The sequence below is a fragment of the Ahaetulla prasina genome, chromosome 7 (assembly GCF_028640845.1).
Source record: "Ahaetulla prasina isolate Xishuangbanna chromosome 7, ASM2864084v1, whole genome shotgun sequence".
Lineage (NCBI taxonomy): Eukaryota > Metazoa > Chordata > Lepidosauria > Squamata > Colubridae > Ahaetulla > Ahaetulla prasina.
In genome coordinates, this window is record NC_080545.1 from 86,823,976 (window position 1) to 86,847,987 (window position 24,012).

At 42.9% G+C, this 24,012-nt stretch overlaps 1 protein-coding gene across 1 annotated transcript in view; it reads left to right on the forward strand.

Moving 5' to 3' along the window:
• DERA (deoxyribose-phosphate aldolase) overlaps positions 1-24,012 on the forward strand; it is a 65,859-nt gene that overhangs the window by 37,159 nt on the left and 4,688 nt on the right. The window contains 1 exon segment of the mRNA XM_058191272.1: positions 19,874-19,986. Coding sequence (XP_058047255.1) covers positions 19,874-19,986 — 113 coding nt within the window.

Below are 24,012 nucleotides of genomic sequence, written 5' to 3' on the forward strand. Positions count from 1 at the left end.
GTTACGTTTAGAATTAACATTGATTCCTCTGCATTTTTAGTCCTGTAGTTTCACAGAAATACAGCAGATGGCACTGCTGTTTACACAATTCCTTCTTTTTCTTGTACGCTACACACACACACACACAAACACACACACACACACACAGACACGCGCGGCGCGCACACACATGCAAACACACAGAGGTATTGCTGTGTATCCTTATAAAAATACTTTTAAGTTTGACATCTACCCAAAGGGAAATCTTACATCACCCCCCACTAAATAATTTAACTTTAAATAAAAGGGTCCTTTTAGGTTTGCTGAGAGTATGATAACAACACAAATCAGATAATCTCTTTGTCTTCAGAAATTCTGAGGGACTAAATTGTGTCGCATCCCTCTTGTCTTCTGAGTTCTAAGATCATAAAACTGAGAATTATGAGTTTTCTAATTCACGTTTAAAAATTAAGTTCATAATACTGTTTTTGGGTTCAGTGAAAGTATAGAAACAGTGTTCAGGCCATGATTTATACTTAAAATGATTAATATTTAACCTTGCCACATGTGTTTCATTAATTATTGCTTACTACAGAAGTTGTTATCTTTCCAAAGCCCCTGCCATCAGTGTGTGTGTGTGACTTTATAAGCTAAGATGCAAATCTTTCCTGATATCTCAGGTATTTTATTTTATATTCTTCTTTTTTTAAAAATGTATGTTTATTTATTATGAATTCAGGAAGCACCATACAAGCATGTTTCAGGTAGTTTGGTATTTCGTGTTGTTCATTCCCAATTTGTAGAATTGCATGCAAATATATCATGCCTTCTTGGATATTGGGAGGTAGGGAATGAGGAAAGTCTATTTTTTCCTTCCTTCCTCCCTTCCTCCCTCCCTCCCTCCCTCCCATTGATTGATTGATTGATTGATATGGTGCCCATCTCCCCTATGAGGCAACTCTAAGCAGCTTACAGATCATTAACAATATAAAAAGAAAAACAAGTAAAATGTTAAAACTATGCAAATTAAAAACGTAAAACTATGCAAAAAAACTGAACCCGGGAGACAAACTGCATGGGGTCAACAATCTCCAGCAGTGAATATCCCCTTCAGGCGCCCAAGCCTACCTTCCTTCCTTCCTTCCTTCCTTCCTTCCTTCCTTCCTTCCTTCCTTCCTTCCTTCCTTCCTTCCTTCCTTCCTTCCTTCCCAAATGAAATTTGATGTAATCTAAATAAAACTAAATAAATAAATATTATTAATATGATGTGTTTGCATATCTGTCAATATTTCACTACATGCTGGGACTTTATTTCTATTCCTGGACATTTTAAGGGTACACCTATGAATCTTCAGTTATAGCCACATGGTGATGGTTCAGTAGAAGTTCTAAGCCTCATGCTAATAAGGCTGCTCCCTATATAAGACCGTCATTTATCTGATCTTGAAGAAATTCCTGGGTAGGCACTGTGATTTCGACTTAATGTTACTTCTTTCAGACAAGGACTCAAAAATATCTTCCCAAGTTTGCCACTTTTGTGTTACCATCTGTATAATACACCACACCATTAATGAAGTTTGGAACTTCGTAAAATACTATTTTTATTTTTATTATGTTTTAGTTTGTTATATTTGTTCTTAGTTATTTTTCAGATTCTATTCTACTTATCATTTTCATATATCTATTCCTTCTGTGTGTGTGTGTGTGTATATACACACCTCCTCCCTTTCTCTTTCTCTTTCTTCTTTCTTTCTTCTTTCTTTCTCTCTCGCCTTCTTTCCTTTTTCATTTCGTGCATATATACAAAAGGTATACATACAAAAGGAACTAAGGAGACATTTCCTGACAGAACAGTTAATCAGTGGAACAACTTGCCTCTAGAAGATGTAAATGCTCCAACACTGGAAGTTTTAAGATGCTGAATAACCATTTGTCTGAAAATGGTGTAGGATTTCCTGCCTGGGCAGGGGGTTGGACTAGAAGACCTCCAAGGTCCCTTCCAATTCTGATATGATATGATATATCATATCATATCATATCATATTATATACACAGGGAGAGGGAGCAGGATGGAGGGGGAGGGAGAGAGAGAGAGAGAGAGATTGAGAACTGAAGAAGCATCTTGGATGAGAACCAAAACATCTTCAAGGAAGAATTAAGTCCAGTTGCCTTTTGAAAAAGAACCTTTGGGTCATTGGGTTAGAAAATACTGCTGGGTAAACCTGAGCCACCACAGCATTTTGTGTTCATTTAAATTCGCTGGTGAATTATTTAAAGGATCCTGTTTACTTTTTAATACAAGTGAGAGATATAAATTGTCTCTGTGTGGGTATTGTTACATACAGCTGCCAGTGAACAGATGCTCGGAGTTCTTAAATGGATATTTTAGTCTACCAGAAGTTACAGGAGTGAAAATCAAAACTTTTCTCTCTCTTTCATTTACACTCCCACCCATTCGTTTAAAATTGATTTTCTGACATGATTAACACTAAGTCTGTCTCGCTATTTTTATATAGTTCACACACGTACAAGAATTCCTTATAAACACTTAATTTGCTTTGTGCTACTTTTTTGGGTGTTTTGGAAGTTTTCATGATGATGATGATGGTGATAGACTATTTTAATATATAGCTCTTAATTAAGCTTCATTTATTCTTCTGAGCCCAACACACCCCAACATTCACTCCTCTATTAATAATATATATTAATACAGTTGTTACACAGATGATCAATCTAAAACATTAACCGGTGTAAAATAAAAGCTATGTTCCCTACAATTTATTAGGTAAGATGCATCAAACCAAAAGTAATATTTAAAACAAACTTAAATATACCTTTCTTTATATCTTGCTTTCATCAGAGCAACACAAAATTTAGCTACTGCGTACTTGTTGTTGTTGTTAGTTGCGAAGTCATGTCTGACCCATCGTGACCCCATGGACAACCTTCCTCCGGGCCTTCCTGTCCTCTACCACCCTCTGGAGTCCATTTAAGTTCACGCCGACTGCTTCAGGGACTCCATCCAGCCACCTCGTTCTCTGTCGTCCCGTTCTTCTTTTGCCTTCAATCTTTCCCAGCATTCGGCTCTTCTCCAGTGAGTCCTTCTTTCTCATTAGGTGGCCACAGTATTTCAGTTTCATCTTCAGGATCTGGCCTTCTCCTCTAGGACTGATTTGTTTGTTTGCCTTGCAGTCCGCTGTATACTACCGCTACTATTTTAGTGTCAGAACAAAGGTCCCACTAAACAAGCCACAAGTCATTTTTAGCAACTGTGAGGTCCTTGGTGCTCTTCTTCAAGCTTGGTTGTTTTCTTGCAAATGTTTCATTGTCAAACTAGGTAACATCATCAATGAACTGATGATGTTACCTAGTTTGGTAATGAAATGTCTTCAAGAAAACAACCAAGCTGAGAGAGCACCAAGGACCCCACGGTGCAACCCTGAGCTACACGTATTCTCTTCTATTTTTCACCACCCTGATAAAGTATGCTCTATAAACATGCACACTTTTATTCACATACACAGACCAAACCGGGAGAAAAAAGACTGCCTTTCTCCTCCTGAGCTGGATGAAAAGGAGTTGGGAGGTTTCAAAGAGCTCTTTATGGGAGAAATTTAGCTCTTCCAATGCCATGCCTCCATTTTTTTATACTCCGGGGCTTCGTCAACTCCCCGACCTCCGGACCTTTCGCCGCGAGCTGAAGACGTTGTTGTTTTGACGTGCAGGACTAGCTTAAACGTAGTTTTAAATTGGGATTTTTAAATTGGGGTTTTTAAATGGGGTTTTTTTAATTGTATTTAAAAAATTTTAGGCCATATATTGAATTAGTTTTTTATATTGTTTTTTAATCTGTATCATATGTATTTTGATTTTACTGGCTGTGAACCGCCCTGAGTCCTTCGGGAGAAGGGCGGTATACAAATTTAATAAATAATAAATAAATAAATAAATAAATACTATTCGCAGGTACAAAATACAGAATAACAGAGTTGGAAAGGACCTTATAAGTCCTCTAGTCCAACCCCCTACTCAAGCAGGAGACCCTATACCGGTGATGGCGAACCTATGGCACGTATGCCAGAGGTGGCACATAGTGCCCTCTTTGATGGCATGCGAGCCGTCACCCCAGTTCAGCTCTGCTGCGCATGCGTGCCTGCCTGCTGCCAGCCAGCTGGTCTTCGGGTCTCTGGCGCACATGCGCAGGGGGCGGAGCGGGTATGGATGGGCTGCACATGCGTGCGTGGGGCCGTGAGGCAAGTGGAGGTGCACACTCGTGTGGGGGTGGGGCGCATGCACGGGAGGGCAGGGCGCATGTGTGGAGGCTACACGCACATTACATTTTGGGGGTTTGGGCACGCGCGTTTTGGGTACTTGGTCTGGAAAAGGCTAGCCATCACTGTCCTATACCATTTCTGACAGATGGCTGTCCAGACTCTTCTTGAAAGCTTCCAATGATGAAGCACCCAAAGCTTCTAAAGGCAGTTTCCAAAGGCTGTTCCATTGGTTGATGTTTCTCAAATGTCAGAATATTTCTCTTTATTTCTAGGTTGAATCTCTCCTTGATTAGTTTCCACCCATTGCTTCTTGTTCTACCCTCAGGTGCTTTGGAGAATAGGTTGTCTCCCTCTTCTTTGTGGCATCCCCTGAGATATTGGAAAACTGCTATCATGTCTCCCCTAGTCCTTCTTTTTATTAAACTAGACATACCGAGTTCCTGCAACCGTTCTTCATATGTTTTAGCCTCCAGTCCCCTAATCATCTTTGTTGCTCTTCTCTGCACTCTTTCTAGATCAGAGGTCTCCAACCTTGGCAACTTGAAGACTTGCGGACTCCAACTCCCAGAATTCCTCAGCCAGCTTTGCTGGCTGAGGAATTCTGGGAGTTGAAGTCCACAAGACTTCAAGTTGCCAAGGTTGGCGATCCCTGTTCTAGATCATTGTGTCTGTGCTGATTCTCACAAATTTTCACACTTGGTTCTGGCTTTTCAGTCTAGTTTTAGTGTCTGACTTTTAGCCGTCACTCTCTCTCTCTCTCTCTCTCTCTCATCTCACAGGGCTGTTGTGGTGAAAATAGGAGAAGAAGGTGTAGTAGATATGCCTTTGATTACATATAAAATAATAAAGGTGGGATCAAAAAAATCAAATAATGGGAGTGAGAGAGAATATAATAGCGGAGAATAGGGAATAGAATAAAGATTTATTAATTTATATGTCTTTCATATTGTAGTGGCAAAGATTTCGTTGCTGTTGCTTGGCATCTCATATAAACCTATTTCTAGCTTTCCGACTTATTAGTGGATCAGCCTCAATCTTATTTGAACAGGCTGGTTTGACTTAGATAGTTGGTGTGATTCAGTGATTGGAACTGATTCCGAAAATAGAATTGCAATCATTTCTGTCTTCCAAATCACCAGGCCTTTTCACAGGCATTTGATTCAGCTTTTTGATTCAGAAGACTGATTTTTTTGAAATTGAGTGTATGAATTGAAAACTTAAGAATTTGAACAAGCTGGTGGATTCAGTGCTGTTACTTGGCTTTCGCTTTCTTGTTCTTCTGTTTGATGGCTGTTGGTTTTATGTATTTGTTTTATTTTTAGTAAAATCTCAGTCATAAAAATCTCCATTATGCAGTCTGTGGGTATAATGGACAAAATCTGAATTTGCTAAATGCTTCTCTTTTTTTTTTTTAGTTTTGTGCTCTGCACATTGCAGAGTTATATTCACCGATAGGCACCAATAGAAGCCACAATGAGGTAAAAATCATGAAAATGGCAGGAATTACTTATTTGATACTTATTTGATTTGATATGTAACTTGTTTTATTTGTGTGGTAACTTCATGACACACACAAGTCTCTTGCTCTTCCCTGCAGAGACGCCGGTAGTCTCTCTGTTAGATTGTACCTCTGAGATTGGATGGCCAAAATTCTTTTTCTCTTTTTCTATTTTTGTAGAAAATAAGCGTTCACAGCTATTTTTTTAAAAAAATTTCTTCATTTCCCCCAAACTGGGGAAGAAACAGGCACAACCTGCAGATTCCCTAGAAACCAAACAAATAATGCAATAATAAAAACAAACATGGTCTCTGGCCTCATAAAGTTTGTTCATTTTTGGTGTAAATCAAGATCTGGCAAGAACATGACTTCATGTTTCCAAGTGTGTTTTCACAATCCTATGGATTCTTGCATTTGTAAAGATGATGGGAAGAAACACACAAACAGGGAATAAACAAATAAACATTGTCTGGTGGTCATAGTAAGAGTCTTATCAGGATGAATTAGGGAAAGTGATGTTCAAAACAACCCTCTGTCTTCAGTGAATCTATTGTGGTACCGAATCTGAAAAACCTGGTAGATTGTGGTTTACAGTTTTAAGCACAGTTTATAATTCTAAGCAATATTTGAGGAGCTCCTACAAAGACTGGGGGGCGGGGAAGAGTGTCAAACTATTTTCCAAAGCACCAAAAGGCTTGGTTGGAAACTAACCAAAGAGAGAAGCAAGGAGAAATTTCCTAACCATGAGGGCAGTTAACCAATGGAATAGTTTGCCTTCAGAAGTTGTGGGTGCTCCAAAGATTTTCAACAAGAGACTGGACAACCATTTGTCTGAAATGATATAGGGTCTCTTTCTCTAGCCGTGGGTTGGACTAGATGACTTCTGAGGTCCCTTCCAACTATTGTTCTGTGTTCTAAGTGTAGCCTCTGCATTGCCAGAAAGTGTAAACCTCCAAACATCACTCAGATTACCACCTTTAAAATCCATTTTATCTAAAACTTAGAAATGAGGGCTAAGAGAAAACATATGCCTCATAGCCCTCACTCATTAATCTCCCCACATCTCAGTTACAAAAATATACTTATTTGGAGTTAGTCTCTCTAGCTATGTGAATCCGTAAATGAATCCTAGTGTGTTGAAAGCTGTATTAGAATAAGTCACAGGGACATAACATTTCCTTTTTAAAGCTTAGTTGTTTGTTCTGAGGAAAAATAAAAACGAGCCTTTTCGGTGGAGGCTTTGAAGTTGGACACAGAAATGTTTGGGCATTCAAACTTTAAAGCCGAAAGGTTCAAATCCGAATATATTTCTGCCTTCCTTTAAGGCATGCTCTTTTTATTACAGTTCAAGTGCTTTTATTGGGAGCTATTGAAAAATACACTGAAGTTGACATTGAAGTGTGATGATCTTGGTTGCGTGTGCGCGTGTGTGTGTTTTTTATATCCGCCTCTTTAAAAAAGTTACGCTTAAAATTCATAGCACTTTCAAAGTCTGATAAAGGAGCCTAATTTTCCTGCTGGCTTTGTTCAGAGTAATATATTTTTCTCAATCCATTTCGAGCAGCTCGTTTTTTCCATTTCAGCAACTTTCCTGCCAGTTTGGTAGACAATAGGGTTTTTTTTTATTAATAAAATTAGCCAACAACTTATTGCTGACACCGGAAAGTAGCAAAGTTAAATCGGGTTTCTGGAAATATCTGTATCTTATACAATATTGTTTTTGGGGGGGAAGGTGTTTGAAAACATTTGAGGCTGCAGTTTTGACAAAGCTAAGCATTGGTGTATTTTGTTCAAAATAAAAAAAAAAACGGTATTTGGATGGGAGGCCAACGAAAATCATATTTACTGGATTGGAGAAAGAGGTTTTTCACTTCAAAGCAAGTTGCAAAATAGGCAAATGATAACTATTTAATACATATACTGTAATAATAATAGTAACATTTTTTCTGTCATTGCTTTCATTTTTAGATTGCATTGATGTGTAGGGGATATTTATAATGACAACAACAGTAGTTTTTTGTGAGTTTGATTTAAGAGATAGCTTCACCATTCTTCTGTGAAAAGAGTGACCAAAATAAAAACAGTTCTCTATGCCAACAACTTAAAAAGCAGGACACTGAAAAGGAAAAAAAAAAAGTGTGAGGGAAAGTTTTTGAGCCACCAATTTTTAAAGGTGTACAGATAGTCCTTAACTTTCAACCATTTAGTGACTGTTTTAGTTTCCATGGCTCTGAAAAAATGATTTATGAACGTTTTCCACATGACCGATTCAGTATCCTCGTGGTCACATGATCCGAATTTGGATGCTTGGCAACTGGCAGGTACTTATGACAGTTGAAATGTCACGAAGTCATGTGATCCAGGGGTAAAATCCAGCAGGTTCTGGTAGAACCGGTAGCAGAAATTTTGAGTAGTTTGGAGAACCGGCAAATGCCACCTCTGGCTGGCCCCAGAGTGGGGTGAGAATGGAGATTTTGCAATATCCTTCCCCTGGAGTGGGGTTGGAATGGAGATTTTGTAGTATCTTTCCCCTGACACGCCCACCAAGCCACACCACGCCCACCAAGCCACGCCCACAGAACCGGTAGTAAAAAAAAATTGGATTTGACCACTGATGTGATCCCCTTTTGTGACCTTCTGACAAACAAAGTCAATGGGGAGGCCAGATTTGCTTAACAACCGTGTTACTAACTTAACAACTTCGGTGACTCACTTAACAACTGGGGCAAGAAAAGTCATAACATCAGGCAAAACTCACTTGACCGCTGTCTTGCTTAGGAATGGAAATTTTGGGATCAGTTTTGGTTGTAAATCAAGCACTCCCAGTACAGTAGCTGTCCTATTGTAAGTGGAATGGGTATCATTCTAAGGCTGGGAGAGGTACACAATCTCTTGGCAGAAATTGTAAGCCACCCAGAGTCGCTTTGGATAGTGAGAATAAAATAAATTCAAGGGCTGTTGAATTAATGTAGCTTAAATTGCATTTAGTTCTTGTCCTGGATTTGATATGGAGTATAGTCTCCAATGTCCACTGCCCAACTTTCTGTCTCTATCTGTCATGTTCCTTCATACGTGAGAACCTCAGCAGATATTTCTGTGCCCCTGGATTACACAGGCAGGAGTGGTGCGGTGGCCTAGAGGTGGAACTCTCACCTCACAATCAGGAGGCAGTGAGTTCAGTCCTAGGTAGAGGCAGATATTTCTCTCTCTGGGCACACTAAGAATATATCTGCTGAATAAAACTCTGCATTGGCAACAGGAAGGGCATCCGGCCATTAAAACACTCTGCTGAGTCCATTCAGTTGCCCAGACTCCACCCCGCAAGGGATTATGGGGTCGGTAAAAAACAATGATGATGGATTACACAGCAGAATCCATTTGGGGAAACACAAAGATATCCAGGCTCTGAGCCATAGAGCTCACTATAGGAAATACAACAGTTCATTTAGTGATCGTTGAATGTTACAATGGCACTGAAAAAAAGTGATGTATGTCCATTTTCACACTTACGACGGTTGCAGCATCCCCGTGTCACGTGATCAAAATTCAGACACTTGGCAACTGGCGTGTATTGATGATGGTTGCAGTGTCCCAGGATCATGTGATCAATCTTTGCGATCTTCTTACAAGCAAAGTGAAAGGAGAAGCCAGCGGTGCGACTAACTTAATAACTGCAGTGATTCACTTAACAACTGTGGCAAGAAAGGTCGTAAAGTGGGGCAAAACTCACTTAACAACTGTCTTGCTTAACAACGGATAGTTTGGGCTCAATTGTGGTCGTAAGTTGAGGACTACCTGAAGACTTGCTATCTGTTCAATACCTAAAAAGCGATTCAAATTTTGGAACAGTCCAAAATGGCGACCTCCGCTTTAGAACTCATTCTTCTTTTTGTTTTATTTGAGTGACATCGTTCTGACCCAGCCTTAGCAGAAGCAAGAAACAGATGCTTTGTCACGAAAAAACCCTCTTTATTTTCCTCTTATGAATTAATTGCATTCACTCACCAAAAAGTCCAGGCATTAGTCCTTCAAAAGAGTTAACTGCAGTACAGATCTTATCAGTTTCTTGGGATAATTTCAAGGCCGTGAGCTCCCAGAGGAAGGGCTGCAAATTAAGTTCTGGCAAGCAGTCTTTGTGGCACGAAACACAATGAGCAAAATCTTCAGAAATACGAATGGTTGTCTCCTAAGACAACCATTCCCCTTTCCTTTTACTTATTTTCCACCCAGGGAGGAGCCATTCAGTTTCCACATGTGCTTTGCTATGCGAGTCGACTCCTTGTCCTCCGTTGTTCACCTCTTCTAACTGCTCTGCACATACATGCATCTGGAATAGGCCCCAGCTGTTCTTCCTCCTCACTTATCTCAGCCTCCAAAGGCAGCTGCCTTTCCGGTGGCTGGGAAATGTCAGATGGCCCTGGCTCTATCTCTGCATCCGATGCAGAGCATCCATCAGAACCTTTCCCAGACTCCATAACTGGCCTAAATTCCCTCATTGCCAGAGTCTGCCGCTAGCTCCACTGGCAGCTGGGGGGCCACAACAGATACACTCCTTTCTTCTACCCTGGTATTTATTTAATCAAATTTAATCAAATTTAGGGCTAAAGGAAGCCTTTAGGAAGCCTTTCCTCCTCATAGTCTGGCAGAATACAGGTGGGTTGCATCCTCTTTTCACCTGAGAGTGGATGGCTTTTGCTTAACGTTGAGCCCAGCGAATTTGGATTTTCCTTCGAGAAATTGGAAGAGATGCCAAGGTGATAACATCCGGCTGGTCGCTCTGCATTATTTTAAATTGCAGACTGGGTTCTTACTCTTTATTAAGAGGAAAGCAACGTTAAGCAATCTGAGATTATTGGGAGATAATGGCATCCCGAGGGGGTTTAGAGCATAACTGAAACATAAAGATTGCGATTACGCCATGATTGCTATGCTGTTTATTATTCTTTACTGCTTAATAATGGCTCTCTAATATTGTTCTTTTTTTTTTTTTTTTTTTTTTTTTTTTTTTTTTATTCAAAAAGTTTTTATTAGTCAAAAAAGGTTTATACAAATACATATCAGGTATGGTAAATTTTCATTTTTCTTATCTAAAATAAGAATTTTACTCAAATTTTTTAACACATACAACAGCCATAAGGCAAGCAGGTGACACGAAGTAGCTAAGTTTGCAAATTTTAAATACGTAATAAAGAAGAGTCAAGAATAATCAGAATATCGTACAAAAGAGAATAAGGAAAACCAACACAATCCCAAATATCTTTATCACTTCCTAGTTTTGGATCTCAGAACTCTGGGTTCAGCCTGACCCAACTCCAGGGCCGCAACAGCGGCAGCCGCTCAGCCCCATGATCTATAACCTCCCTTCTTCAATTCCTGGGTCATCTGATTCCAGGAAGGCTTTGTGTTCCTCCACATAGGCCGTAGCCTCCACAATTGTACTGATTTTTTCGTAATGCCCTCCCGGAAAATCATCAATCCCTCTGGCATCAGCCATCTGAAGCCCACTCCTTCTGGTACAATTTGCTTGACAAAAATAATATTTCTTTCTTTTTCACGTACCTGTCTGGGAATCTGCCTCAGAATGGCTATCTCCTGCCCCTGTAAATCAGTGCCCCACTCCTATGTTTTCTAAGAATTTCATCTCTCGTCTCTCTTCTCACAAATTTGACATGAACCTCTCTGGGAACTGCATGCGTGCGTGCATATTGCAATTAACTCTATAAACTCGATCCACATCCCAATTCATGAAATCAACACCTCTCCCAAGAAATTCTCCCAACAATTTAGTCACAACATCTCTCAAGTCTTCTTGGTCCACTTCTTCCAAATTTTGAAACCTAAGGAAATAAGACATTCTAGTATGCCTCCCGGCCCCAGCCCTGGCTCCATGCCCAGACAGGCTGAAGAGGAGGAAGTATCTCCAGCCCCCAGCCCTGGCTCCATGCCCAGACAGGCTGAAGAGGAGGAAGTATCTCCAGCCCCCAGCTCTGGCTCCATGCCCAGACAGGCTGAAGAGGAGGAAGTATCTCCAGCTCCCAGCTCTGGCTCCATGCCCAGACAGGCTGAAGAGGAGGAAGTATCTCCAGCTCCCAGCTCTGGCTCCATGCCCAGACAGGCTGAAGAGGAGGAAGTATCTCCAGCTCCCAGCTCTGGCTCCATGCCCAGACAGGCTGAAGAGGAGGAAGTATCTCCAGCTCCCAGCTCTGGCTCCATGCCCAGACAGGCTGAAGAGGAGGAAGTATCTCCAGCTCCCAGCTCTGGCTCCATGCCCAGACAGGCTGAAGAGGAGGAAGTATCTCCAGCTCCCAGCTCTGGCTCCATGCCCAGACAGGCTGAAGAGGAGGAAGTATCTCCAGCTCCCAGCTCTGGCTCCATGCCCAGACAGGCTGAAGAGGAGGAAGTATCTCCAGCTCCCAGCTCTGGCTCCATGCCCAGACAGGCTGAAGAGGAGGAAGTATCTCCAGCTCCCAGCTCTGGCTCCATGCCCAGACAGGCTGAAGAGGAGGAAGTATCTCCAGCTCCCAGCTCTGGCTCCATGCCCAGACAGGCTGAAGAGGAGGAAGTATCTCCAGCTCCCAGCTCTGGCTCCATGCCCAGACAGGCTGAAGAGGAGGAAGTATCTCCAGCTCCCAGCTCTGGCTCCATGCCCAGACAGGCTGAAGAGGAGGAAGTATCTCCAGCTCCCAGCTCTGGCTCCATGCCCAGACAGGCTGAAGAGGAGGAAGTATCTCCAGCTCCCAGCTCTGGCTCCATGCCCAGACAGGCTGAAGAGGAGGAAGTATCTCCAGCTCCCAGCTCTGGCTCCATGCCCAGACAGGCTGAAGAGGAGGAAGTATCTCCAGCTCCCAGCTCTGGCTCCATGCCCAGACAGGCTGAAGAGGAGGAAGTATCTCCAGCTCCCAGCTCTGGCTCCATGCCCAGACAGGCTGAAGAGGAGGAAGTATCTCCAGCTCCCAGCTCTGGCTCCATGCCCAGACAGGCTGAAGAGGAGGAAGTATCTCCAGCTCCCAGCTCTGGCTCCATGCCCAGACAGGCTGAAGAGGAGGAAGTATCTCCAGCTCCCAGCTCTGGCTCCATGCCCAGACAGGCTGAAGAGGAGGAAGTATCTCCAGCTCCCAGCTCTGGCTCCATGCCCAGACAGGCTGAAGAGGAGGAAGTATCTCCAGCTCCCAGCTCTGGCTCCATGCCCAGACAGGCTGAAGAGGAGGAAGTATCTCCAGCTCCCAGCTCTGGCTCCATGCCCAGACAGGCTGAAGAGGAGGAAGTATCTCCAGCTCCCAGCTCTGGCTCCATGCCCAGACAGGCTGAAGAGGAGGAAGTATCTCCAGCTCCCAGCTCTGGCTCCATGCCCAGACAGGCTGAAGAGGAGGAAGTATCTCCAGCTCCCAGCTCTGGCTCCATGCCCAGACAGGCTGAAGAGGAGGAAGTATCTCCAGCTCCCAGCTCTGGCTCCATGCCCAGACAGGCTGAAGAGGAGGAAGTATCTCCAGCTCCCAGCTCTGGCTCCATGCCCAGACAGGCTGAAGAGGAGGAAGTATCTCCAGCTCCCAGCTCTGGCTCCATGCCCAGACAGGCTGAAGAGGAGGAAGTATCTCCAGCTCCCAGCTCTGGCTCCATGCCCAGACAGGCTGAAGAGGAGGAAGTATCTCCAGCTCCCAGCTCTGGCTCCATGCCCAGACAGGCTGAAGAGGAGGAAGTATCTCCAGCTCCCAGCTCTGGCTCCATGCCCAGACAGGCTGAAGAGGAGGAAGTATCTCCAGCTCCCAGCTCTGGCTCCATGCCCAGACAGGCTGAAGAGGAGGAAGTATCTCCAGCTCCCAGCTCTGGCTCCATGCCCAGACAGGCTGAAGAGGAGGAAGTATCTCCAGCTCCCAGCTCTGGCTCCATGCCCAGACAGGCTGAAGAGGAGGAAGTATCTCCAGCTCCCAGCTCTGGCTCCATGCCCAGACAGGCTGAAGAGGAGGAAGTATCTCCAGCTCCCAGCTCTGGCTCCATGCCCAGACAGGCTGAAGAGGAGGAAGTATCTCCAGCTCCCAGCTCTGGCTCCATGCCCAGACAGGCTGAAGAGGAGGAAGTATCTCCAGCTCCCAGCTCTGGCTCCATGCCCAGACAGGCTGAAGAGGAGGAAGTATCTCCAGCTCCCAGCTCTGGCTCCATGCCCAGACAGGCTGAAGAGGAGGAAGTATCTCCAGCTCCCAGCTCTGGCTCCATGCCCAGACAGGCTGAAGAGGAGGAAGTATCTCCAGCTCCCAGCTCTGGCTCCATGCCCAGACAGGCTGAAGAGGAGGAAGTATCTCCAGCTCCCAGCTCTGGCTCCATGCCCAGACAGGCTGAAGAGGAGGAAGTATCTCCAGCTCCCAGCTCTGGCTCCATGCCCAGACAGGCTGAAGAGGAGGAAGTATCTCCAGCTCCCAGCTCTGGCTCCATGCCCAGACAGGCTGAAGAGGAGGAAGTATCTCCAGCTCCCAGCTCTGGCTCCATGCCCAGACAGGCTGAAGAGGAGGAAGTATCTCCAGCTCCCAGCTCTGGCTCCATGCCCAGACAGGCTGAAGAGGAGGAAGTATCTCCAGCTCCCAGCTCTGGCTCCATGCCCAGACAGGCTGAAGAGGAGGAAGTATCTCCAGCTCCCAGCTCTGGCTCCATGCCCAGACAGGCTGAAGAGGAGGAAGTATCTCCAGCTCCCAGCTCTGGCTCCATGCCCAGACAGGCTGAAGAGGAGGAAGTATCTCCAGCTCCCAGCTCTGGCTCCATGCCCAGACAGGCTGAAGAGGAGGAAGTATCTCCAGCTCCCAGCTCTGGCTCCATGCCCAGACAGGCTGAAGAGGAGGAAGTATCTCCAGCTCCCAGCTCTGGCTCCATGCCCAGACAGGCTGAAGAGGAGGAAGTATCTCCAGCTCCCAGCTCTGGCTCCATGCCCAGACAGGCTGAAGAGGAGGAAGTATCTCCAGCTCCCAGCTCTGGCTCCATGCCCAGACAGGCTGAAGAGGAGGAAGTATCTCCAGCTCCCAGCTCTGGCTCCATGCCCAGACAGGCTGAAGAGGAGGAAGTATCTCCAGCTCCCAGCTCTGGCTCCATGCCCAGACAGGCTGAAGAGGAGGAAGTATCTCCAGCTCCCAGCTCTGGCTCCATGCCCAGACAGGCTGAAGAGGAGGAAGTATCTCCAGCTCCCAGCTCTGGCTCCATGCCCAGACAGGCTGAAGAGGAGGAAGTATCTCCAGCTCCCAGCTCTGGCTCCATGCCCAGACAGGCTGAAGAGGAGGAAGTATCTCCAGCTCCCAGCTCTGGCTCCATGCCCAGACAGGCTGAAGAGGAGGAAGTATCTCCAGCTCCCAGCTCTGGCTCCATGCCCAGACAGGCTGAAGAGGAGGAAGTATCTCCAGCTCCCAGCCCTGGCTCCATGCCCAGACAGGCTGAAGAGGAGGAAATATCTCCAGCCCCCAGCTCTGGCTCCATGCCCAGACAGGCTAAAGAGGAGGAAATATCTCCAGCCCCCAGCTCTGGCTCCATGCCCAGGCAAACGGAGCAACTAGACCCCTCCCCCTCCTCCACAGCATGTGAGCCTGAGGGAGGTCAATTGCCAACAGCTGCAGACTGGAGTGACCCTCGCGTCAGAAGACTTGATAGACGGAGGCAACAGAAGGAAGGGAGGGGCAGGCCTGGATAAGTGCTGAGTCATGGAGCCACACCCCATGGCCTATATAAAGGACCTGCTTTCTGGCAGTCTCTGAGTCAGGCAAAGTCTAAACATATCTTGCTGAAGTCACTTTCTGGTCTCCTGCCTGCCCTGAGGACTTTGCTAGGACTTTGGGCAGAGCTGCAGAGGCACGCCTGATTCGGATTTCCCTGACCCGGCCGTCAGCGGAGGAGTGGGACACGACAGATGGTTGCAGTGTCCCAGGATCATGTGATCAACCTTTGCGATCTTCTTACAAGCAAAGTGAAAGGAGTGGTAACATGGAGCTTACGCTCATATGGTTTTTATTAATATATGTTGCAGATTTAGTAAATAGTTTGACAGTGTTGATGGAATTATTTGTTTAGCAGAGTGATGGCCTTCGGAGAAAAACTGTTCTTGTGTCTAGTTGTTCTGGTGTGCAGTGCTCTATAGCGTCGTTTTGAGGGTAGGAGTTGAAACAGTTTATGTCCAGGATGCGAGGGATCTGAAAATATTTTCACGGCCCTCTTCTTGATTCGTGCATTATACAGGTCCTCAATGGAAGGCAGGTTGGTAGCAATTATTTTTTCTGCAGTTCTAATTATCCTCTGAAGTCTGTGTTTTTCTTGTTGGGTTGCAGAACCGAACAGGGCAATAAGTTGACTTTGTATATAATATACAAATGGATGAAGACTATTGCTTGACATAGTGTAAGCCGCCCTGAGTCTTCGGAGAAGGGCGGGATATAAATGCAAATAAATAAAATAAATAAATAAAAAAGAACCTGCAACTTTTTCTTAGGTTGCGACTCCACATTTAATCATTGAGGCTTCTTGATTACATGCCTAGGTATTCTTGCTTTTTGAAGTGTTCCACCTGGAAAATTGATCGCTCAAGTTCGCAATAAAGATAAAGATCTGTTAAAAAAAGAAAGCAAATACTTGGATGTCACCTCTGTGCATTATTTAGCACCTGGATAGTAGACAGAACCTGGTTACAAGGGCCAGATTGGCACCCTCTGCTGAGCTATGGTTTATTTAACCCTTGTTTTTTGAATGAATCACAACTGGCTGGATTTGTGCAGCATGCTAAACCATAAACCCTGTTTAAAACGGTGGGTAGGTTTGTGTAACGCAATAAACTAAAACAAACCACATTTTGGCCTAGACTGATTGTTAGCTGCACCCAGTCTTTTCAGAATGATGAGATGCGTTATATTTCTGATTCAGTTATGACGTTTATTTTCTTCTGTACAAATAATATGTATACTTTTAAAATAAATCTGGCTTCTTTTGTCCAGATCCTTCGCGTGATGCGAAGTAGAGTTTTTGTTCTCGAAATAATCACCTCATTATGTGGCTTGACCTTGAATCATCCTTGATTATTCTGAAGCTCAACACAGGTTGGGTTTCATTTGATGTTGTTCCCAAACTTGACTTTTGCTCTTGATACCTAGAATTTCTGTTGCTGCTCATCACAGCTGCTTCCCACAGTGGAGTCAAACTTTATTTTTTGCCTAAACTTTGTTCTTTTTTTTTTCCTTACCAATCTGAGAGAGAGAAAAAAGACACTGACAGGTGAATTATACAGCCAGAAACACCTTATTTATAAAGCTAATATGAAATATGTTTAAGAGCCTCCATTTTACCTTCCATTTCTCTTCCTCTCCCTGTTTTCATTAGAGAAATATAAAACATGAATAATACCTTTATATTGTAAAGCTCCGTGCCAGCATCCATCTTCTGAGTTCTTTATAGTATCCTGTTAGCAAACTCTCTCCTGAATCATAAATAGAATTTGTTCATAAAGTAAAATAGTGCATTGTTTTCATTGTTAGAAGACACTTCTAAATTGGCTGTATTTTGATAATCACATCCGAAGCCGATTATTCTGCTAATAGCCTTAAGATATTATTTTATTTTTTAAAAATAAGTGTTTCACTATAATCCTAATACTACTATTTAAAAAAAAAATCCTTTCTTGTTTCTGCAAAGTCTGAATGAGATTTTCAAAATTGAATAATAATTTGATCCGTTAATCTTTTGAAGCTAGTAATTTTATTTTCCCCTCTTTGCGGTCTCCGAGGCTTGCAAATGAATAGAGCTTCATTACCGGAGCCTGCATTTAATAACCATTATCCATTATCTTGTAATTAAGACCCCTTGTAACGAATCATGAGGACAATGCAAAAATACATAGTACATTTCTTTAATGAACTGGAAAATGTTCATCTTGTTCTATTTAGTAATGAGTTGCTGAATAGTCGTTAAATCCACTGGAGAATACAGCGAGATGGATTTTGAAGACTATCTTGAGTTTGTGGTTAATCTATTAGAATTAAAATTTCATCTTCTATTTTTATCAACAGCCGATTAGAAGCCCTTCTGTTTGACCAAATTGATTATGAGACCCTATACAAGGGCAGATGTTGTTTAATGAAAGTTTTTAATGAAACCATACCATTGAGATTTCTAATTATCAGACTTATAAAAGCTTTGACTTACCTTACTCCGATAGGAGGAAGTGGGAGATAGGAGTGGAAGACTTAAACAAAAGGGCTTAAACTTTGTGATTTTTTTTAAAAAAATGAGGGGAGGGAGAACATATGAGTTGATGCAAAGAAGTTTGCTTTTTTCTTTCTAAAGAAGGAACATTCTCGTCTCATTAAGAAAAGCTCTGCGGGGCAGACAACGTAGTGAAATGGCAAAGGACATATGTAAAATCAAATGAAGTCAAATGTATCCAGACCAGTGTTTTCCATGCTGCCTGGGAATTCTGGGAGTTGAAAGAATAGAATAGAATAGAATAGAATAGAATAGAATAGAATAGAATAGAATAGAATAGAATAGAATAGAATAGAACAGAACAGAACAGAACAGAACAGAACAGAACAGAATAGAATAACAGTTGGAAGGGACCTTGGAGGTCTTCTAATCCAACCCCTGCTCAGGCAGGAAACCCTATATCCTTTCAGACAAATGGTTGTCCAACAACTTCTTTAAAACTTCCAGTGTTGGAACATTCACAACTTCTGCAGGCAAGTTGTTCCACTTATTAATTGTTCTAACTGTCAGGAAATTTCTCCTTAGTTCTAAGTTGCTTCTCTCCTTGATTAGTTTCCACCCACTGGTTCTTGTTCTACCCTCAGGTGCTTTGGAGAATAGCTTGACTCCCTCTTCTTTATGGCAGCCCCTGAGATATTGGAACACTGCTATCATGTCACCCCTAGTCCTTTTTTAATCAGACTAGACATAGCCAGTTCCTGCAACTGTTCTTTATATGGAATCCACACATTTTCAAGTTGCCAAGTTTGTAAAACACTAGAGCCTTGTTGTCTATGCCTCGTCTCTTGAAATGTTTTCTGGATAATGATCTTGACGGTTTATTCTCAGTTCTATATTAATTGAGGGCTTCCCCTATGCTTAGGTCTTAAATAGAGACAAAAATAGGTGGCGGGTACCTGGGAGGTAGGGATACTGAGTACACTGCCAGCTTTTCATAGAGGGAGTTGGTTCCATAGGTAAAGCAGGGTGGCAAGATAGGAGGAGAGTAATGTTTCATATAAATAAAAATTCTCAGGTGTAAACATGCAAAATAAGTACAGGTAGTCCTCAACTTACAATAGTTCATTTAGTGGCCATTGCAAGTTACAATGGCACTGAAAAAGCGACTTATGACAATTTTTCACACTTGCATCCCTATAGTTACATGATCAGAATTCAGACACTTGGCAATGTACTCATATTTATGAAGGTTGCAGTGTCCCGGGGGCCACGTGGTCACCTTTTGCAACCTTCTGACAAGCAAAGTCAATGGGGAAGCCAGGTTCAATTAACAACCATGTTACTAATTTAGCAAGTGCAGTGATTCATTTAACAACTGTGACAAGAACGGTCGTAAGATAGGGCGAAACTCACTTAACCACAGAAATTTTGGGCTCAGTTTTGGTTGTAAGCCGAGGATTATCTGTATTTCAGATGTCAGAGAGACAAAAGGTCCTACTGGTGTAGAAAATATTGGGGTAGAATCTAATTCTTAGGAAAGTTGTTAAGATCATTTAGTTCAGGGGTCTCCAACCTTGGCAACTTTAAGACTTGTAGACTTCAACTCCCAGAATTCCTCAGCCAGCTTTGCACAATGACTAGAAGTTCTTCCAGGTGCCTTTCGATTCTGCTATTCTGTTACTCATCACCCAGAGTTCCTTGTTTGAGACAGGTGGCTAAAATGAATGAATGAATGCGGACTTTTGAAAAGTAAATGAAAACGCAGTGTGGAACGGAGTAGAGAAAGACTGTTGGCTGGGAATTTTGAATCAAAGCGATTCTCTGTCATAGCTTTTGTTTCAAATCCCATTGTTTCCTGCCTTTGAAAAGAGAGGGGATCAGTATTGACAATGAACCTTAAATCTAGGAGTTCTGATATTATATTTTGCTGACATAAAATTTTCTCCTCCCTTCTCTTCCCAAGGATCCGATTTTATCAAGACGTCTACCGGAAAAGAAGCGGTGAATGCTACTTTCCCAGTGGGGCTGGTCATGGTGAGAGCTATTAGAGACTACTACTGGAAAACTGGCTATAAGGTAACATGATAGCTCCTCTGTCAGGGTTGCATGTAATACACCCATACCAAGCAAAACTCCGAGACGGATAGATTCCTCAAAGAATAGCTTTATTAGATATATTATATTGGCACAGATCTGGTGAAAACCGACTCTGAAGGTTCCCACAGTTTTCACCTAATTAAAAGCAAAAGTTTTTCCCCTCTCCCCAAACAATCAATGACATGGTCAAATTGAGGTGGTGTCTGGTTGCCGGGTAACATCACTCCTCCTCTCTCTGACCAGGTGTGAGAATGTCCTTGGTTTCCAAGAGAAAGTATTTTGTTTTGGCTACAAAACCCCAGCTATCTCTGTTCCTCCTTCCCTATCCCTCAGCTCCAGTGTGTGGCAACACTGAAGCAGCAAAATGGCTTCAGTCAGGTCAGCTTCAGGGTTTGACATCGCATCCCCCATCCCCACCCTAGCTTGATTTTTACCCGTGCACCTCGCCCCACTCCGTGCACCCCGGAGTGGGCAGGGTCTTAACTAGGGTTTATTTGGGGAGTAGGGCTTATATTGGGCTCTCGTGTAAAAAAATGCTGACACTCATAAATCCTTTCCTTGGGAATAAAATTACAGCTCAGAAGACTAAACCACTGGTCCTAGTGACCGACCCAGATTGGATCCTGTAACGTTATCCTGGGACACCTATGTTGGCCTTAATTTGTAATTAAATAGAATTGTTGGTGAGTTGTCCTGTGGTGAGTTGACTATGGCAAGTTGGCCTGCAGTAAATTGGCTGTGGCGAATTTGGCCACAATGAGTTGGCTGCGGCAAGTTGGTTGCGGTGAGTTGGCCACAGTGAGTTGGCTATGGCAAGTTTTCCCATTCCATAAGTAGAAGGCTTCTAGGAAGCAAACCTCTTTCCCAATCATTCACTACTTCACAAAACAAAGCAATTGTGCCACTGAAAGTCAGCTGTTTTCTTGTCAAGGTTTGCTAGCGTTTCTTGGAGTGCTGGAAAGCTCCTTAGGGCCTCATGACACAGAAGAGGAGGACTCCTTGTCTATGCATGTAAAGCTTTCTCAAAGAGGCCGGTCAAACAGTCCTTCCTTGTGAAACAAGAAAGAGAGACAAGTGGTCTTGGACAGGGGTCTCCAACCTTGGCAGCTTTAAGATTTGTGGACTTCAACTCCCAGAATTCCTCAGCCAGCAAAGCTTTGCTGGTATAGGAGGCTCTAAGTGTTAACTGCCAGCTTTCTGCTGGACCATGTACCTCATGATGTTAACTTCTCATCCAGACATACTTATGGATTGTATTCCTAGCCCCCAAATTACACAAATGCGATCGCTCCTGAGCAAAATTGCAACAGACGTTATTTCTCACTAGCTACCTTTGAGCCAACCTTGCCCGCGTGACATCTCTGTTAGGACTTCACATAGTTCTCCAGATCTCAGCAACAATGCATTTCAAGATAAAGCACCTGACCCAATGACATAAATGATTCAACAGAAGATTTTAAGCATTTCTCTTCCTAGAAGCTTTGGCTTCAAAATTGACTTGTTTGCAAGAAAAAAAAACACAAAAAGAAAAACAACCCCACACCATTGGGGAAACCACGCACAATAAACATGACAGTTCTGAAGGATTAATCACTTGCAGAGATACATATTTCCTGATCAAAGTAGGGAAGCTAGACACACGGACATTTTTCATTCATTTTGTTCATGCATTTTTCATCCAGAATCCATTGAGAAAGCTTTTACAATTTTGGCCTAGATGGCTTTAAAAAAAATCACTTAGATTGCCTATTTGATATGTGAACAAATGACATCTGGGGGCCAAACTCAATGGCGTCCATTATCAGCCACAATTATGTCAAAAGGTCTTGTGTGACCGGTCACTGCATAAATGCCATCATGTTGTGCACATATTTCCCCACCCCTCTGTAGACACCTACATTCATGTGGCCGTCGTTCTTCAGCCTTTGAGATGTGGCAGTGTGACGCAGTTACGAACTGCTTCATACAGGTAGTCCTTGACTTGTAACCCATTTGTTTTGTGACCGTTCAAAGGTACAATGACATTGAAAAAAGTAACTTCAGTGAAGCTTCAGAACTGAAGAAGCTTCATGGATGAGAAGCAAAACATCTTCAAGGAAAAACGAAGGAAGTCCAGCTGCCTCTCGAAAAAAGCACCTTTCTCATTAAACTTAAAGAGAATTTGTCGGGCAGAAATTAAAATTCTGTTAACCAAAAGAATCCCGTGCATGTGCTTGCTCTGAAAACAATAATAATGAAAAATATGTGTAAACCGAGTCTATATCCTTTTATTAGACCAAAGACCATGTTTATCGTTGGCAGGAGATTCCTAAATGCTTTCTTTAACAAACCAACTCAGTTCCCACCACAGACGCTTTTCTGCAAAGGCATCGGCTAGTAAAAACAGGTTAATGCAGAAATTAAACTTCTCCCAAGGATGGAAGTGGGCTGCAGACTAACATTTATTGAATGATAAGCTGTCGCGGCAATATAAAAAGCATTTGGCATAATAGGAAATAAACTTCTTCTTTTTTCCTGTCAATACTGAAGGACACACACAAATTGGTTTTTCTGTTGGGGAATTCCTAGCCCAGAGAAACTTATTACTTTTAATAATACAAGGTGATGAGAAAAAAAAAGTCCGAGAGATGAACTTATTAAACAAAATAATGAAATGCAGTGAAACAGCATGGGAATAGTGGCCAAATCTTTTATGGTTCTAGGACAAAAATATTCCACTATGGATAATGGCTTGTTTGGGGAAATGAGAAATGGAATTATTGGTGGGAATGTGAATGCTTCAGGTGGCGAAAGGAATTGAGGTCAAGTTCCAAGGCCTTAGAAGTTGAGTTGCTACTTATATATAATATTTATTAATTTATTAATTTATTTATTAATCGTATTTATATACCGCCCTATCTCCCGAAGGACTCAGGGCGGTTCACAGGCAAATAAAAACACATAAATACAAAGTAAAATAACAATTAATATAGGTGTAATGTACTATTAGTACTGTTAAGATCAGTTTACTGCACCACACAAACTAAATTTATGGAAAGTTCAGAGGCAGCTTTCTATACAGGAGCAAATCGAAGAAGAGCCAAGTTACATGCATCAAAGCCTCTTCTACAAGGGAGAGCAAATATGGCAACTTCATGACTTGTGGACTTCAACTCCTAGAATTCCTGCTGGCTCAGGAATTCTGGGAGTTGAAGTCCACAGGTCATAAAGTTGCCATATTTGACCACCCTACTGAAGACAAGCCATAGATGTGTTTGAATCATGTTCTTTCTTCCTCCTTTTTTTTTTTTTTTTTTTAAAAAAAGCAATTTTTCATCTCTTTATCTGACATGGAGGCTCTCATTACTTACAGCCCACTCGTGGATAAAATTGACAAGAAGTGGAAATGCAGAAATTCACATCAAGGGTTGATGTTCATGAAAGTTATTTATTGTTTCCAAGATTAGAAGAAACTTGGCTTCATTGGCTGGCAATGGGAACAAGAAAGCTTTGGTCTTTTATGGAGCTTGTTCTTTTCAGTCCAGTTGAAAAGGATGCTGGGAGTTGTAGTTCAGTAATTTAATAGTCCCAGCAATTTGCCTCTGTGCAGCAATAGGCAATGGCAAACCCTGCAGCCTGAAATAGCTGAGGGTCGGGAGGCTGATCCAACTGACAATCAGGCTGTGCTGAAGCTGAAACGGGCTGTTTGCTGCTTGCTGCAAGGAGGTAAATTGCTGGGAGGCAGAGGCAAAAAGGTGGGGGCCAATGGGTGGGCGGGGCTACATTCGACACATAAGACACACCCAAATTTTCACCCTCTTTTAGGGGAGGGGGAGTGTGTTTTATACTCTGAAAAATACGGTAAATGCCTTAAATGCCTTAAATGGGCCACGGTGTGGCTCAGGCTGTAAGAAGCCTGTTATTAAACACAGCTGCCTGCAATTACTGCAGGTTCTAGTCCCACCAGGCCCAAGGTTGACTCAGCCTTCCATCCTTTATAAGGTAGGTAAAATGAGGACCCAGATT